Source organism: Alternaria triticimaculans, assembly GCF_023758025.1.
Source record: "Alternaria triticimaculans strain BMP 0046 chromosome Unknown scaffold_2, whole genome shotgun sequence".
Taxonomy (NCBI): Eukaryota; Fungi; Ascomycota; class Dothideomycetes; order Pleosporales; family Pleosporaceae; genus Alternaria; species Alternaria triticimaculans.
This window is the reverse complement of record NW_026055959.1, coordinates 754,957-772,287: the sequence shown is the minus strand read 5'-3', so window position 1 is coordinate 772,287 and position 17,331 is coordinate 754,957. Positions and strand designations below refer to the sequence as shown.

The following is a 17,331-nucleotide window of genomic DNA, read 5'->3' as shown; positions in this document are numbered from 1 at the left end:
CGAGACTCCCGGCAGGTCCCTTGTAGCATATGCGCTCCAGCCATCCTCCCAGTAATTTACATGTTCCACGATACTATAGTACACCCACCGGTCTATATGCATACCCACACATCTACAAGTTGTCCGCTGTAAAGATTAGCAATGCCATGCGATGCCGCACAAATAGTCCTACAAGTCCAATCGCGAACTGGAACGCGAGCAAACCCATAGCTAAGCGGTCCTCCCGCATGGGACCGAACCATACTAACCACAAGTTGATTAGTGTAAAGTTGCTCGACGAGACCACCTGCCCTTTCCCATCCGTCTCAACATCGAGCATCCGAAGCCGGTGCAGCACCTTGAGGCTCTCCGCTATCGGTCGTCGTAGTGGTTTGGTGAATTCGACGCGCGAGGGCTCCAGTAAACCTGTCCGTGCGTTGAAGTGCGGAAGCCGATGTCGGGGACATGGTACGATGTGGAACAGTTGGGGTGCCGAGTAGACAAAGTTGAACGCTTGCGGTAGGAGTAGCAACATGAGCGTTTTGCTGAAGTGACCGAGGATGGCCACTACGGCGAAGACCATGCCTGCAAAGTAACAGTAAGTGTCGCCCACAAACACCTTTGCTGGATACCAGTTGTGCATCAGCAAGGCCATCGAGACACCGATAAACGGTAGTAGCAGATACAGCGAAAATAGATGCGAATCCGTCGCTGGATGTGGGTACGTCGTAAATGGTGAGAGATACAGCATATCATTGCCGACAATCAGGACTGCAATGACTATAGACTGGGCCACCTCGATGCCGTTGATGCCCGCCAAGATGTTAATGCTATTCGAGGAGAAGATGGACATCAGCGCCATGTAGACGTAGTAAAGCCAGCCTGAACGTATGTTAATGGGCAATCTAGAAACAGCTATCGATGCAAGTACATACCCAGGTCAAAGAGCTCGCCAAGGTAAGGCCTGAGTGGTAGTGGGACGACCATCTGCGTCACACCAAAGTCGACAAAGTAAACCACGAGCATGGGAATAACTGCAAAGGCTGGAATGAGCACCTTGTGTCGCCATCTTATGTCGAACAGGTCGTCACCAATACCGAGCAGTACGATAGACTGGAGGGAAAGTATGGCCGACAGATAGGACGCAAGCTTGTTGTGAGGAAACCTGTGTAGTAGCCTCCCGGTCTCAATCAGCTCCAGTTCCTTGATCGTGTCCCGGTTACCGCCGCCTGATGTTGCGACTACAATGTCTTTGTAGAACGGCCATGGTATGAAGAAGATCAAGATGAAAAGATACACCATAGCACAGACCGCGCCCATCATCTCTGGGCTATCCCTGTCAGTAAATCGTTTTCATGTACAGTACACTTGACACTTACATTTCAATCTGCTTCAGCTTACATAGATCCTTCCCTTTGAAGCCACGCTTCGCAAAGGCATCCCCAAGCCATCGTATCAAAGCATAACAGAATGCAAAGGCCAGACCACTGAGCGCTATCGACGCAACAAGCGGCTCACCGTCACCGTGAAGCGTGTTGGCCAGCACACCGACACATGCGAGCGACAAGGAGAGCAGTGAAATTGATTCTGTTGATGATAGCGCGCTCGCCATGGTGACAGTGATAGTGTCTGATGTCGAGGTGACGGCGGATCTTGGCACGTGGACGCCTGTAGCTGTTGACTCCGCGCGGCCGTTTGCTGTCGCGACGATATCAACAACGGTTGCGCAACCTCCCCACAGCAACGCCGTCACGACCTGCCGTTTTGCCGAATCGCCACCTCTTTGTCTGAACCCGGAGCGTGACTCTGCGTGAATCGTTCGAAGTGGACTTGAGACTGACAGATAAAGATTGTGAACAGATCCACGACTCCAGCAACGAAACCAACAAGCTCGCAGAGTGAGCCAGAGACGAACAGAGCAGTACAATCTGCACGAGGTCGTGGTTGCGGTGTTTGGTGAGTAGAGATTCTGGCAAGGTGTTGTTTCGGCTTCTTCCTGCTCTGCTAACCCGAAACGATAGACCCACGAACATTGGCATCAACATGGCGGACCACAACCAAGCCAGCCGCTCAGCCAAGGCTGATGAGCTCCTGGACGGTCTGAATGCGGTGAGCAGTCATCTCGCGTCGCGAAGTTTCCTCCAGCACTTGACAGCGTCGCGTCTGCCCTCTGCTGCAGTCAGCGATTCGTCCTCGCTGGGCCCCACCAAGGAGGAAGCACGGTCGCCTGCACGGAGACCGCATCTCAATATCGCCGCCGCTTTCGAAGACGAGATCGAGCACGTGGATCTAATCGCTCCCCTGATTCAGGAGCCTTGCGCCGACGGCAGCACCGGCAGCGTCGAGCAGCGCGTCATCGACCAACTAGAGGTGGCCTTTGTGTGTGCGCATCGCGCCTACGCTGAGATGGCTGCAGAGCGAAGCTTCCAGACCTTCTCGCATGGCCACCAGGACCTCGTACTCGCTGTCGACTTCAACTACTTCGGCACGCGCATGGTCACGGCAAGCTCAGATCACCGCGTCAAGGTCTGGGACAAGAAGGACGATTCGTGGACCTTGGTCGAGAGCTGGAAAGCTCACGATGCCGAGATTGTCGATGTAAGTTATCTAATCTTCAGCCGCAAATCTTCTTTCGGTCACCTGCATGCCTTTTTGCCACCTTTGTGACCCGTCGCTAACTTCATGTACAGGTCAAGTGGAACGGCCCCTTCATGGGCGAGGTTGTCGGTAGTATTGGTGAAGATGGTCGCTGCAAGATCTGGCAAGAGGACGTCACCGAGGTGGCCATGTCTGGCAACCGCTTCAAGCTGGTCTACGTACTCCCTTCATTGACCAACGCGCCGTTCATGTCTTTGGACTTCAAGAACATCATGCAGGAGACCTGGCTCGCGCTCATCACCCGCGACGGCTATCTCACTGTGTACGAGCCCCAGGATCAGAACAATCTCCACGAATGGACTATCCTGGCAGAGCGCTGGGTCTCCGAGAACAACCCTCCCGAGCGCCAAGAGGAGGTAGGCTTCAAGGTCGTCTTTCACAAGGAGAAGCTACCCTGTTGGACCGCCATCACCGCTGGCCTTGACCGCAAGTCGCTATCCCTCGCTGTTGCTGCTATGAAAGATGTCCTTGTCTTCCGCACCGACAAGGCCAAGCGCTTCTTCCAAGTTGCGAAGCTAGAGGGTGCTCGTCAGATCATTCGAGACCTAGCCTGGGCGAATGGTTCTATGCGAGGTTACGACATCTTGGCCGCAGCTAGCAAAGACGGCGCTATTCGCATCTATGAGCTTCGTACGCAGACCGAGGATAGGAACACTGCATCTGGAGAAGCATCGTCTTCCGCTCCGCTTTCAGTCTCTCCTCGAGGCCATCGACAGAACGCCCCATCTGGTATCGGAGCTGGACTGGCAGGAGCTTCCAAGGCCCCCGACACTTCCATTGAGAACGAGCAGTATCCTGGTCGCATCAAGCAGAAGGTAGAGATGACCGATGAGCTTACCAATCATCACGGAGCGGTTTGGCGTGTCGCGTTCTCGCAGATGGGTAAGTCACACCGGAAGAACATGCACAGTCACAACTAACAATTATTACAGGTGATCTTCTAGTCACTACTGGAGATGACGCTAGCATTCGTACCTGGAAGAGGGCTGCTGATGGCCACTGGCAGGAATATGCCCAGATTGAGACCGCTCAAGATAACTAACGAGTCAAACGTTTCCTGCATTGTCAGACTCGACATGTTAGGGCTCGACATGGTCTTCTGGATGAGACATCTACGGCGTTGGTGGTAGGCGGATCGGCGAAGGTCTGTTAGCATGCCAAAACGCATTGCATAACGGAGCAATTATGGGATGAGGGAGGGAGATTTTGCATATGGAATTTTCGGCGTTTAGGCATAAGGATAACACCACACGACATACGACGCATGGCTATTACGCCGCGTCCAGGTCATTTCACGTTTAGATACCCACGGCTATCCATCACCGATTCATCAGCCATGTCATGGTAGGACTTTTCATTTCAGTCATCGTTGGAATAAAAAGAAGAATAGCAGCTATGCTTACACTGATATCGTGCACCCACGTCCGCCGTTGTCAATGCTGTACCGCACCAGTCGAAGCTGCTGTCTTTACTCACGACGGCCTCAGTCTAAGTCGCCGCTGCTGTCTTTACTTACATCTGCCTCAGTCCAAGCCGCCTACCTTTTCATCAGCTGCCGCAGCAACTGACCCGGTTGAAGCTGTTGTCTATCGTTACATCGACCTCGGTCCAAGCCGCCTGCCTCTTCATCAGCTGCGCATCGTACTTGCCCGTCGCTAGAGCTACCGGAGCTATGGTCACACAGGCCAAAAGAAAGAGGATATCTAAGGCCACAGTTAGTTCGGATGCAGAAGACTCTAGGGAAATACAGCGCCCAAACAATGAAGAACTACATGGATGGGATGTCTATAATGCTGTTGCTGAAGACCCAGAAGTTGCCAGAGCGGAACGAGAGTTATGGGTTTACCTGCCCTTTACTGATCAAGAATTAACGGATACCACGCTGTCTAGCGAGGAGGTCGTAAGGATGGTAGAACGCGGCTATCCCGCCCTTGCAACCAGTGCCATGGCGGATTTCTACCAGTCAGCTCGTGAGCACCTGTCTACATCGCCACCGCTCACCATCTCAGTGCGCGAGGAGTATCCGACGACATGGCCAACTACAAACACAGCAATGGATGGCTACTGGGGCCAAGCTACCGATGCGGAGAAAGCTCTTCACCCTCCTGACCACCAGGTTGACTCTACAGACGACTTTGCATGGCTTGATATGTCAGAGAGGTTGTTAGTCAAATCCTGTGGGAGCCCCAACGACTCTCTCATGGTGTTGTCCTCATATCCGACTGCTGACGTCAACTCAACTGTGCACTTGGCTTATGGGACCAACCACGATATGTCCAACTCTTCCATGTGGCTTTTGTACTCAGAGATGGGTTTCCATGTCGCTGATATCAGGGAGCATTCGATGTTCCATGTGGACGTCTTTCCCCGGCGAATAGATCGCAAGACTGTACCGGGTGGTGAAGCGACCCTCTTTCGAGCAGGAACACTTCCCACTCAACTTCGCAGACATTGGCAGGAATATGCCTTCAAGATAATATCTTGCTCTGAGGCAAAAGTCCTCCTTGTCGTTGGGGGAATAGCGGCCAAGGCGTACATGACCTACATTCAGGAGAATGAGATCGAGCATACAGTCTTGTGGACATTTGGAAAGAAACGATTCGAGCATGAAATCCCGTTAGCTTGGCTGCAGTTCGAGGCTAGGAAGATAAGGCGCTTGGCCTTCGCGATCCCACATCCCGAAGCTTTCTCGAGGAATCGCGCGTCTGTCCTAACGGACATTCAAAGGCAGTTTGCATTCCGTGAGCGGATATTTGACTACTGCCTAGTCCAGCTTTTCGGTAAACTCTACCTGCCTTACTTCCTCTCAACAACCGGGTACGCCTATTAGTTGAGCACGGGCAGCATTCTTAAGATGTCGGCTTTCCGGAATTTCGACGCAAAGAAGAACAACACCCTTAGCGATCATTTCAAGCGGCCTCCACTGGACATGGCCTCCTTAGACAAAACCTTAGAGAGGACATCAGGAATTGATGAGACGCAACGAAAGGCCATCATGAAAGTCAGGGCAGCTAATAATGTAAAGCCATCAGATGCCCTGACGTACTACAAAAGGGACGACGTTAAGCGCAAACTTGCTGGCTACATCATCACCTAAATCCTCTTGACTATCAAGGCCCTAGACGGAAAGGCTTAGTCCATCTCAAAGACCAGAGAGAAGGCCAAGGATCTACTAGTGGAAGAAGTGACCAGACGCAGGCACACCAACCTAGGGAAAAGCTAAACAGCCTAGAGCCTACGTTAACGTTAGGTCACCTACTTTAAAAGATTTTAGGTTAATGTAGTCTGCAGACCTGTTTAGCTTTTTACGTATGAGGTGCAGGTTCCGCTACAATAATTGTTCCATACGTGTCGGGGATGTCAAGCGCAACCTCCGCAGCGGCTGCTTCATTCCACAGGCTGTCAATAACAGGGTTCGTCAAGGGCCAGGTATGCGGATTGATCTCTTGGACAGGTATGCTGAAGGGCGGTGAGCTCTGGAGGTGCTCGTTGAGCTGCAGAGGTAGAGGTGCAAAGTCAGTATATGTTTCACATGCTTTTCGTACAGACAGGACTTACCGAGTCCTAAAAGATTTTCATCCTTTTGTTGGATGTTGAGAGTACAGGAAAGGCGGTTTCGACCATGCGCACAACATCGTCGCCAGTCAGGGTGATGTCAAACAAGGCATCGTCGGAGAAGGGGACGTGAACAGGTGACCATGCAAGTCGCTCAGCGCCGATGGTCTGCGGATCGCTCTCGTCCTCAAAGTCTGATAGGTGAAAGCCATTTGCGTCGAGTTCGTCCTGCTCCACTGATGATGTCTTCTGGGCAGCCGTCTGGACCTGAAGAGGCTGGTGGTCCCTGAAAAGACGCCGCTTCCTAGGTCGCTTCCGTTGGTCCTCCCATACTTCATGCTCCTCTTGCTTCTCATGCTCCTCCCATACTTCATGCTCCTCTTGCGAGGCATACTCATCTTGCGAAGCATACTCATCTTCTAAATCAGACCCCTCTTGAAAATCATACACATCTCCTAAAGTGTCCTCCTCTTTGATGGTGGCCAACCTGCGCTTCTTTGTACCATGTTGCTTGTGCCGTGTACGCTCCTGATGCTGGTCTTGATCCTGATACTGGCCTTCATCCTGATGCTAGTCGTGATCTTGATACTGGTCTTGATCTTGATATTGGTCTTCGTCCTGATACTGGTCTTCATCTTGATACTGGTCTTGATCTTGATATTGGTCTTCGTCCTGATACTGGTCTTCGTCCTGATGCTGGTCTTCTTCCTGATGCCGGTCTTCACTCTGATACTGGTCTTCGTCCTGATGCTGGTCTTCACTCTGATCCTGGTCTTCGTCCTGATCCTGGTCTTCGTCCTGATCATGAGGCTCTAGATATCTCAGGATGTCCGCCGACAGTGCCTTCTTCGCTGTCCGAGCTAACCGTGGCCGAGTTAAAGCCGGCATAGCAGGAGCGAGCGCGCGGCTGCGGTAGCGTCTGATCGGTGCCGGTAGCAAAAGGGAAAGCTGGGGTAATGGCAGGCGCGCGGCCGCGGTAGCGTCTGATCGGTGCTGGTAGCAAAGGCGAAGGCTGGGGTGATAGTAGGAGCGAGTGGCCGCGGTTACGCTTGATAGGTGTCGGTAGCAAAAGCGAAAGCTAGGGTAATGGCAGACGAGCAGCCGCAGTTGCAACTGATAGGTGCTGGTAGCAAAGGGGAAAGCTCGCTGGAAGTAGCAGATCCGGCAGCTGAGGAAGCTGAGATAAAGGCAGGCGGGTGGTGATTGCGTCTGATACCTCTCTAGTAGCAGCCGCTGCAGCACCTGAAGAAGCTGAGATAAAGGCAAGCAAGTAGTGATTGCGTCTGGTACCTCCCTAGTAGCAGCCGTTGCGGCAGCTGAGGAAGCTGGGATGAATGCAGGCGGGCGGTGGTTGCGTCTGGTACCTCGCCAGTAGCAGCAAATGCGGCATCAGTTGCTAGGCTTCTGTAGCCGCAACGGATAGCTCTGTAGCTGCCGTAGATGCTGCCTCTAGGTAAGATAGGTTCAAGATGAGCGGCGGCAGGCGTTATGTTTGCTGATGGGTGTAGTAGCAGAGTAGACAGTATAAAAACGTCAGCTGCGCTGTGCCAGGCAAAGTTGACTGCTAGTTCTGTAGAGGTGTTAGCCTTGAAGTTGCACAAAATTTGGTATACAATAAGAGACGCTGTTATTAGACTGCTGGAACTTCTTCTTAATTTCATCTGAACCTCCCGGTTTCTATTACTTAGTTTTCGCTGTGTTACGAACTGTTTCCTAGTATAATCTCTGCTTCTTAGCCTCTTCTTGATGTATTTACAATCGGTTATTGTGAAGGCGCCCTGCACAATTGTGTTATCGAAATGTTTACGTAGTTCGTCCGGCTTACGCCGCACAGGGTGGCTGGTTAGTGCAGATTCTAGGCTACAAGACTATCGTTGACCTAACGAATCCTCGGTACTATTCTCGACTGTGATAGCAATTGTGATCGAACTGAAATGTTCCTAATCTGACTCTGGGTGCAGGGAAGCAGTTACAAAACGTCCCTCGTGCGTATGGCATGGGGGCACAAGGCTTTTGCTGGTGGGGCAGTTGTAGTCGGTGGACTCGAGACACTATCTAGGTCTAGATCTTTCAGATGCTGGGCTAGGGAATAGGACTAGTGGGGTAGAAAGCCGTTGCGTAATGCTAGGAACGTTGTAGGATTAGCGTATACAGATCGTTGGAATTGGAGACGTGGCCTTTCTGACAGCGGATCGGACTCGATGACTAGACTTGTAACTAGTATGATGCCATCGCGATTAGCAGACCATCTCATCAAGCTGCTGTGTAGGGAGCAAAATGCTGGGTATAAGTTGCATGTTTGACACAATTTTTTCCATCCAATCAGGCCACGTGGCGCAATGGTAGCGCGTCAGATTCCAGTTCTCCTGGAACCTCCTGAAGGTTAGGCGTTCGAATCGCCTCGAGGTCATTTTTTTGGGCCCCTGGGTGCCTGGGACAATGCATACTTTTTGCCGTTGGTTGGGAGGGGATGCGTTGATGCCCTGGTGCGTTGTGGTTGACGGATTGCGCCAAGGAGGGGTGACTCCACCAAGAACCGAGGATCTGGACCCAACTAGACCATGACTCTTCTGGAATTGGCGTGCATTTGTTTGAACTGCTTGAATTATCCGAAAGATCCGAAGACAACCGCTTTACCAGATGAATTATCCTCCTGTGACATGGACCTTTCGAGCATTAAGAGGAGATGCGACGTTCTTATGAGGAGCTCTACCGGACATCAGCAAGCGTTGCAACACCAAGGAGGATGCATGGACTTACCGTCGTACTCAATTTCATACGTAACTGGCATATCCTCATCTGTGCTGATGAGGATCGGAGCGTCCCTCCGAAGCTTCCGTTCCCTGACATTGAAACGTATGCCGCTGTCCTTCCTCGGACTAACCCATAGGATGCACGGATCGTCCAAGTCTGCTTTCTCGTCCTCCACCTCTCTTACGATCTCTTTGCCCTTACCTACCTCCTCAACAACCTCATTTGGCACCTCCGTATTCGCCGTCAAGCCCCTCGCCGCAATGTCTCGCAGCCAATCTCTCCACACTCGGAGTACACCTTCTTCAATGTCAACAAAGTTGGTGAAGAGATTGTGAGAACCGATCTTGACAAGATTCGTCTGCGCAACCAGCTGCGTGAACAATTCATGCGCCTCTAACCCAAGTGTCTGTCTCACGGTCTCGCCTTCGTATCTCTCCTGTACTGCCCCCGGAAAGGTACGACTGCCAGGTACGTCTCCAGGTCGGCGCTTCACTCTCCTGCCATCCGCTTCCAAATCGCGCCTATGGGGCTTGAAGCGCGAGTACATGTTGTTGTATTCGGCCAGTCTGCCAACCTCCTTTGTAGCAGAGTTGTAATCATCGTAACTCTTCAAGCCATCGGTGCATCGGTATGTACAGAAGTACGGGGGCTCGGTGAGCTTCGCAGAGGGGTGGAAACATTCGAGAAGCACCGAGTGCGAATGTAGCTCGGCAGCTGCAGTGAGCCGATTATGGAGGATACGTAGGATGAGCGTGTATATGCGATGCGATATGGTGGTCAATTGTAGGAGTTCGGGCGTTGGTATGGGCGTAAGGAGGTGGAGAAGTAACTACAATGGTCAGCAAGTTGGACGCGATACGGATGTGACAGGAAAGCGTGCCTCATTGGGGAGCCTGTAGAGATAGCATTCACCCATGACGTCAGATGCGAGTGTATGTATGTCAGGTTGTAACGTAGAATGTCAAACCTCGTGGGGCACGAGTCTACACACATGGGCGAAGGGAGCAACACCGCGACTCGGAGATAAGATATCGTCATCGCGGTGCTAGGCTCACTTTGGCGGGGCCGAGGCTTGTCCGGATGAAGTTAGAGCATCATCAGAGACGCGCTTTCCCATTCAAGCCTCAGCACTCACTTTCTCAACTCACCTCGCAAACCTCAACTTCACCTGATCGTCGACAAATATCTAGGTAATAGAGTGAGTGTGGCTCTCTCTTTACCCACGATGCAAGGCTTTGTCGCTCGTCAGAGAACCGGCAGTCCTGCCGCTGGTCAGCCTCAAAGCAAGCCCGACCGCCAAGCCAATGCAGCCAACGCGAGGGTATCAATAAGAAACGGACATCCCGTTCAGCAACCTCAAGCGACTTCTGGTATTCCGGCGCGCGGACTCAACATTACCCAGAACAGCTCCGCCGTCTTACAGCCGCCCCTCCAAAATCGACAATCAGGTCCGGGTCCAAGTCAGAAGCGTGATCTCTACGACACTGATGCAGAGAGTCTTGACACTACTGTGAACCCATCTGTCGTACAGGTCGAAGATAGTCAACAGAAAGAGCAGCACTACCAACAGCAAGATCATGTCGTCAATCTTGGTGGCACTTCGGAGATGGAGGGAGAAGACGATGACAATGGAGACGAGCTAGAGGATATGGAAGACGGATCTGAAGATTATGACGACGAAATGGTGCAAATGAACCAAGAGTTCATTCATGCGAGCGGAGTAGCACATCTTACTTACGATGAGCAAGTCGCCTTTTTGCATCAGGCAGGGCGCGGTGGACTCCCAACAGTCCGAGGCGACTCGTATCCCCCGACTACCAATGGTGAGCCATCCGAGTGGGAAGGCGGGCCGGAAGCACTCTCCAACTACCAAAACGAGTTTGTTCCCAGTTCCCCTCCGCCTCAACGTCAGAACATAAACAAGCAAGCTGCACGCATGCCGGCGTCCCACGTCCCGCAACAACAGCAACGGCGAAACATGCCAATTGTCAGCCAGGATACGCAGCAGGCATCGGGTTTGTTTCAGCATAGTGCGCAGCTCCGCGAGCAGTCTCGCACTGCCGCGCCTTCCCGGCAGGCTGGAGGTCAAAATGTTCAGCATCACGCCCTCGCCCTTCCCACCAGTCAACACCAAGCCTATAATCCGGACAAGCATAATAGCACTGCCAACCTGCCGATGTATTCGGGTCCTCAACCTAGTACCCAGAAACAGCCCAGCAAATCTCAGCAACACCTTGTTCGACAGTCTTCTGGCCCCAGGACGCAGCCCCCACCCAGGAACAATGCCATGCCCAGTGAGCCTCATGCGCCTCAAAAGCGCCAGCCTCTAGTACCGGCTATACATGAACCCGTCGCGCAGCAGCAATCGGTTGAACAAGCGCCGATCGAGGAGCCTGAGGTTGTCTCCCATGAAGACTACGACCACACGACGCTGTTCGGGATGAGTTACGAGCAGCTTAGGAACGAAAGCTTCGATACTGATCCCCGTGCCCGGCCGTCTGTGCTCTCAAAGGAGGATCTTCAGAAGCCTCTGGTCGAGCGTCTAGAGTTAGTACAGCAGAACCCAGATGCCGTTCAGCAATCCGAGTTCTTCCAATCACTGCCCACAACCGAATGGGAGGATGCTGGCGACTGGTTCCTCGATCGATTCCAAGACATCATTCGGCGCACAAAGGAGGCAAGGCAGAAGAAACGCAAGCTGGCGCAGGAGTTTGAGGCAGAAGTTGAGAAGCGACACGAGCACGTTTCAAAGCGGCAGCATCAAGTTCAGCAGGCGATGGAGAAGATGAAGTCGCAGGGTGAGGGTCTAGTGCCTAGGAGCCCAAGATCCAGGAAAGGATAGGAGCGAAGCTTTTGAGCTCTGCTCTCTGGTCTCGTACCATCTGATGTTTACACGGCGCAGCGCAATGATGGCTGCCATGACAGGATGACTGTGTCTCGGCGCAATGTCACTGCTCGATGTCGCCACGCGTATATTATACCCATATATCAATTTACCTACTTTCTCAAAACAGAAGCGTGCGCCATACCTTCTCTCGCGGGGTGCATTTTATCTTCCTGTGACATCATCCCGATGCGCTTGAGCTTAATTATGTACTACTATTCTTAACGCTCCTTTCCTACTATTATCTTGTGTACGGTTTGTCTATCTAAAGCAAAGCAATTCGCAGTGCTGTCCTACTTAGAGAAGGAACTAAATAGATAAGTCGCTGTCTACATTGCTGTCAAAACAGAAATTTACAAAATCTTCAGGCAATGTAGACTCCTTGGTGGTATGTATCTCTTAGCCTCCGTAGACGTATGTTCAATCTCTCTTTTGAAAGAGGTCGTGCTCTTCAACATGGATTCACTCTCATCATAAAGCATGAGCAAACGCGACTGTAGCGGAGTAGAGTAGAGAGAATTTCCACAACAACGAGGAGCAATTTTCCAGATGAGATGCACTACCGATAAGATCATTGTCATCTCCCGACGAGCGCATCCTTCATCTCAGGATACTCTCTCCATAGATTGACAAGCGGCAAGAATAGATTCTTCTGCACCTCTTTTCCTTCCTGCTCCGCTTTCGCCTGTTCTCCAGCCCATGACCACATTTGGCTCCAAGGAACCCAACTCCACGCAGCACATTTATGCGGTTCCATCGGCTGTCAAACCCATCAGTACTGTATCTCCTTTCCCCGTCAACTCCAACATGAAGAGGGACTTACCATGGGTGTCTTATTTTCACCGGTGATGGTGCAGGTAACGAAAATGGTCACATAGTGCTTTCCCTCTCCGAAAACATCGTTGGTAGCAGTCAGAAACTTGATGTTGCCCACCTCAAGCCCAGTCTCCTCGAGAACCTCTCTTGCAGCTGTTTCAGCAAACGACTCGCTGTACTCGAGATGACCTCCGGGACATTGGAGGGTGCCCGCGCCGTGCGAGCCTGCGCGCTCGCCCATGACAATATTGCCCGCATTGTCATGGATGATGACGCCGACGCCGATCTTGGGACGTTGAGCTTCTGTCATATTGGAAGAAGTCGATGATTTCCTCTGTTTCGTAGGCAGGGTGGAAGTTTAGTCGCTGAAGTCGTGACTTTCTATGCTGGCCGAGGTTGCAGGCATGACTCTTCCCGATACATAGTGGCTACGCTGTGCGCTAGCGCCCAACGTAGTCTAGTCGATGTATATCGCCCCAAAGCCCTGCAAGGCTGCCATCTCTACCTCCAACTGCATCGTGCTCAGCACACCAGGACGTCGCGAATGAGTCAAGCTGGTGGGAAAGGGCTACTGCGCTTCGAAGGCGGAGTCGGCACTCGCGGAAGGTGCAAATCAGGCCTCCAGATCCACCATCTGCAAAGTTCGCCCTATTCGGAACATGACGGAAGCTTGGCACGTCAGCGTTGACTTCATCGTCAGGATGTGTTGACAAATGTATAATCGGGATTTAGTGGCATAGTATGTTCTATCTCCACAAGGCGTCTGTTCTCCTGTCGCTTTTTCTTTCTCTCTGCTGGTAATTGCTACAACCAATCGCTCGTTTCGACGACTTCTCCAGCATCACAACACACCCAATCTTGCCACCGACGATATCGCACAGCACACATTCCCATCAGAATGCCGTTCGAAATAGCCCGAGAGTGGTCGTCGTATCATCTGATACCCCAATCAGTCGATGTCGCCCTGAATCCACCCGAATCCTACTTCTTCGTAACCGACTTCCTGATCATAGCCTGCGGTATACTCTATACGCTCTGCTACATCTTCTACACCATCCGAACCTACTCGGACCGTTACCTAGCTGGTACTGTACAGTTTCTTTCCGCGACCATGGCGTACGAGATATACTACGCGTATATTTGCACCACCACTACATTCCAGAGAGCTTGCTTCTTTGTGTGGTTCTTGTTCGATATTACATTCGTCACTGTAGCGCTCAAGTATGCGTACAAGCCTGAGGAGAGGAGGAGAACGATCATGAAGCTGTTGTGGCAGGTGCCGGCTTGGATGGCCTTTTTGTGGTGGGTTGGGACGGTGTGGCCGGATGAGAGGGAGCAAAAGACGGCGTTCTTCACGGGGTTGTATCTGGAATTGCCGATTGGTTGGGGACAGATTTTGTATTTGGTTCAGCGACAGGATACCAAAGGGCAGAGTCTGGAGATTTGGTACGTTGATCTTTTTCCTATTTGCATCATGGCGTATCGCAGTTCCACCTCATTCAAGGGAAGGATTGAAGAGACTGGAGCCTACGTTGTCGCCAGATATTCCGATCTGCTGGAATTTATCCCAGTGTAGTCTGCAGACCTGTTTAGCGTTTTACTTGCCTAAATCATCTCCAGGAACCGAGCGCTGACAAGTCTAGGATTACGAGATATCTTGGGTGCATTACGGCGTTTCTGGTGTTCATATGGAGATATGTCAACGTACCGGAAAACTGGTCTTACGTCGGAAACTGGTGGAGTATTGGTGGCATGATCGTCACGCTGCTGCCAGAGACAGTGTATCCGTTCTTCTACGTTTGGGCGCATCGGAAAGAGAGGGAAAACACAAGAAGGAAGAATGCTTGATGCTGAAGGACGGAACCTGTCGATAAGAGAGGGGATTGCGAAGATACAACACTTGTACCTGTACGGGAATCTGTGTGTCAACCCTGTCCAAATGTGCCGTGCTACATGGTTGTCCCCGCCCGTCCAATATTCGTGCATTCCCCTCCAGTATCGTTGTCCGCGTCTATGGATCATATTTTCCTGTTGCATCAGCTGATGCCAGGCGCATAACAAGCCGGGAATTCGGCATTCTCATCAGGCTGTGGACTGATGCTGTGACAGTGCGCGAAACCCAAGACGGCCGATCGGCTCACAAGAATTTGCAGCCACGCGTACAGTCGTTACGGAGGTTATGCGACGACGACGACGACGACGGATGTCAAGACAACTGGAAGTAGGATGACGCGAGCTGCTGGGTTCTTTTCCTTGAGCGCAGCGACATTTGGAAGTCGGTAGACCAGTGGGCGGGCGATGCAGCAATCTATTGCTGAAATCAAGATCATCGGCAGGCATGCTGGTAGGATTGGACAAGCTTCCCAGCCGCGCGATCTAGGCCGCACATGGCGTCTTTGGATGGAGCGCAGCCACTACACTGAGCGCTCGAGTGTCTGTGCGTGCAGCCATGACGCTCATTATCTGGTTCGCACTAGCCGCATTGCCGATCTCCAGCCACACGATTGGTCTCGTTCGCTCTGTCGCAAAAGCGAGTCCCTAGTAACGCCGCGAAGCATCATCCGCTCTAGCTTGCCCAAACTTCTGTTTACAGCGTCGTCCTCTCCTTTCCCCTCACCGTCGCATTCTTCGTCTGTCGATAGAGCTGCCATCAACCGACGCAATGGCGCAACACGGTGAAGCTGCCGATTACTACACGGGCGCCGCACCACCCCAGCAACCGCAGGGCGCATACTACCAGGGTCAGCCATACGGACAGCAACCTCCCCAGTATGGCCAGAACTATGCGCCGCCGCCTCAGGGACCGCCGCCAATGCAGCAGCAGAACGGCTATCAGCAAGATAACAAACAAAGCTTCGAACAGGCGTTCAAACTCGACAAGCCTAAGTACAACGATTGGTGGGCGGGACTACTCTTCATCGCTGTTTTCCTAGGCTATGTCGCAGTCAGTGTGATTTCAATTCGGGGATATTGTAAGTACTCAATTTGCTCAGCATGGAATGCGCCTGGAATGAAGACTAACGCGCGACGCAGCGCGTACCAATAGCGGAGGCATCTACGGCGGCGATACCAACAACTTCGCTCTCAACTCGAACACCATCATCCTCTTCGCATTCGTCCTCGGTTTAGCTACCGTCTTCAGCTATGCATACATGTGGGCTGCGCGCAAGTTCACCAAGCAGTTCATCTGGATCACCGGCATACTCAACATCATCTTCGGTTTTGTCACGGCTATCTACATGTTGTCCAGGAGGTATTGGTCTGGAGGCATTGTTTTCCTGCTGTTCAGCGTCTTCTACGTTTTCTGCTTCATCAGCTGGATTCCCAGGATCCCCTTCAGCGTGCTCATGCTGCAGACTGCCATCGACGTGTCGAAGAAGTACGGACACACCTACATCGTATCGCTGGTCGGAGGACTGCTCGCTGCTGCACTGGGCGCGTGGTACTCCGTCACGCTGGTCTCCATCTATGTTCAGTATACACCCAACGGTGCCAATTCGAACTGCAGAAACGGTGTCGGCGACTGCGGAAGCGGCAAGGTAATTGGCTTGCTCGTTTTCGTTACCTTCGCCATGTACTGGATTTCAGAATGGTTGAAGAACACAATTCACACCACCATCTCCGGTGTATACGGCTCCTGGTATTTCAACCCTAACTCCATGCCGAAGGGCGCGACCCGCGGTGCTTTCAAGCGGTCCGTGACCTACAGCTTCGGCAGTATCAGTCTTGGAAGTTTGCTTGTAGCTATCATCCAGACTCTGCGTCAGCTTTGCTCGGCCGCTCAGCGCAATGCTGCCGGTGATGGCAACATGGTGGGCGCGGTCCTGTTTTGCGTCCTGGGTTGTTTGATTGGCATCCTCAACTGGGCTGTCGAGTTCTTGAACAGATACGCATTCAGCTACATCGCGCTTTACGGAAAGAGCTACGTCGCTGCAGCGAAGGATACCTGGAAGTAAGTTCTTCTGTCGCTTAACACCCAGTAACATCGAGACTAAATATGATAGGATGATCAAGGATCGTGGTGTCGATGCGCTTGTCAACGAGTGCTTGATCGGACCTGTGCTTTCCATGGGAGCTACCTTCATCGCATATGCCTGCGCGCTCCTAGCCTACCTTTACCTTATCTTCACATCGCCCGAATACAACTCAGACGGCGCCTACACTCCGGTTGTGGTAGCCTTCTCTTTCCTGATTGGTCTCCAGATTTGTAAGTTGTCAGCAATATTGGCAAAGCTCATACTAATCCCTCTCAGGCAACATCTTCACCACGCCGTTGAGCAGTGGTATCGATACCATCTTTGTCGCAATGGCCTGGGACCCCGAGGTTCTTATGCGCGAGCACCCAGACCTCTACCACCGCATGATAGCCGTCTACCCGCACGTGCAACAGGCGATTCATGCATAAATTGGGGCTGCGGACCTTCTAAACACTTCGTCGGACTATTTGGAAATCCCATAAAATCTTTATAATCACGAGATACCCACTTCAAATCGATCGCGATGGTATTGCGACACAATTTTCTGCCCATGGCGGGGCGCCCTGACAGCAACGGAGATGGATGGGCTTGGCGCAAACTAAAAACGGGAGACCGAACCGGCGTCTCCACAAGGCCACTGTCGGCGCTACGACTTATGACGTCTACAGCCCCATCCACATCGTGGAATGCGCGATCCAGGCGAAGCAT

The 17,331-nt window shown here is 52.2% G+C and overlaps 8 protein-coding genes and 1 non-coding gene across 9 annotated transcripts; 5 read left to right on the top strand and 4 right to left on the bottom strand.

Moving 5' to 3' along the window:
• Positions 1-112: 112 nt before the first annotated feature.
• On the bottom strand, positions 113-1,591 carry J4E78_001937 (uncharacterized protein; the record flags this gene model as incomplete). The annotated part of the gene is made up of 3 exons (XM_049362589.1): positions 113-861; positions 915-1,309; positions 1,359-1,591. 3 exons carry the CDS (start codon positions 1,589-1,591, stop codon positions 113-115), a joined length of 1,377 nt encoding a protein of 458 aa, XP_049225181.1.
• Positions 1,592-2,022: 431 nt separating this feature from the next.
• On the top strand, positions 2,023-3,679 carry J4E78_001936 (uncharacterized protein; the record flags this gene model as incomplete). Its single annotated transcript, XM_049362588.1, has 3 exons — positions 2,023-2,577; positions 2,670-3,519; positions 3,570-3,679. The coding sequence occupies 3 exons, from the start codon at positions 2,023-2,025 to the stop codon at positions 3,677-3,679; spliced, it is 1,515 nt and encodes a 504-aa protein (XP_049225180.1).
• A 2,263-nt stretch (positions 3,680-5,942) lies between these two features.
• On the bottom strand, positions 5,943-7,080 carry J4E78_001935 (uncharacterized protein; the record flags this gene model as incomplete). The annotated part of the gene is made up of 4 exons (XM_049362587.1): positions 5,943-6,131; positions 6,196-6,201; positions 6,241-6,679; positions 6,782-7,080. The coding sequence occupies 4 exons, from the start codon at positions 7,078-7,080 to the stop codon at positions 5,943-5,945; spliced, it is 933 nt and encodes a 310-aa protein (XP_049225179.1).
• Positions 7,081-8,517: 1,437 nt separating this feature from the next.
• Positions 8,518-8,602, top strand: J4E78_001934. Its single transcript has one exon. It is a non-coding gene; the product is annotated as a tRNA-Trp (tRNA).
• A 195-nt stretch (positions 8,603-8,797) lies between these two features.
• J4E78_001933 (uncharacterized protein) lies at positions 8,798-9,862 on the bottom strand (the record flags this gene model as incomplete). Its single annotated transcript, XM_049362586.1, has 3 exons — positions 8,798-8,901; positions 8,953-9,775; positions 9,827-9,862. 3 exons carry the CDS (start codon positions 9,860-9,862, stop codon positions 8,798-8,800), a joined length of 963 nt encoding a protein of 320 aa, XP_049225178.1.
• Positions 9,863-10,171: 309 nt separating this feature from the next.
• Positions 10,172-11,788, top strand: J4E78_001932 (uncharacterized protein; the record flags this gene model as incomplete). The annotated part of the gene is made up of 1 exon (XM_049362585.1): positions 10,172-11,788. One exon carries the CDS (start codon positions 10,172-10,174, stop codon positions 11,786-11,788), a length of 1,617 nt encoding a protein of 538 aa, XP_049225177.1.
• Positions 11,789-12,407: 619 nt separating this feature from the next.
• On the bottom strand, positions 12,408-12,956 carry J4E78_001931 (uncharacterized protein; the record flags this gene model as incomplete). The annotated part of the gene is made up of 2 exons (XM_049362584.1): positions 12,408-12,590; positions 12,654-12,956. 2 exons carry the CDS (start codon positions 12,954-12,956, stop codon positions 12,408-12,410), a joined length of 486 nt encoding a protein of 161 aa, XP_049225176.1.
• A 588-nt stretch (positions 12,957-13,544) lies between these two features.
• On the top strand, positions 13,545-14,494 carry J4E78_001930 (uncharacterized protein; the record flags this gene model as incomplete). Its single annotated transcript, XM_049362583.1, has 2 exons — positions 13,545-14,092; positions 14,290-14,494. The coding sequence occupies 2 exons, from the start codon at positions 13,545-13,547 to the stop codon at positions 14,492-14,494; spliced, it is 753 nt and encodes a 250-aa protein (XP_049225175.1).
• Positions 14,495-15,308: 814 nt separating this feature from the next.
• Positions 15,309-17,051, top strand: PNS1 (putative choline transporter, neither null mutation nor overexpression affects choline transport; the record flags this gene model as incomplete). Its single annotated transcript, XM_049362582.1, has 4 exons — positions 15,309-15,618; positions 15,680-16,598; positions 16,651-16,853; positions 16,900-17,051. The coding sequence occupies 4 exons, from the start codon at positions 15,309-15,311 to the stop codon at positions 17,049-17,051; spliced, it is 1,584 nt and encodes a 527-aa protein (XP_049225174.1).
• Positions 17,052-17,331: the final 280 nt, after the last annotated feature.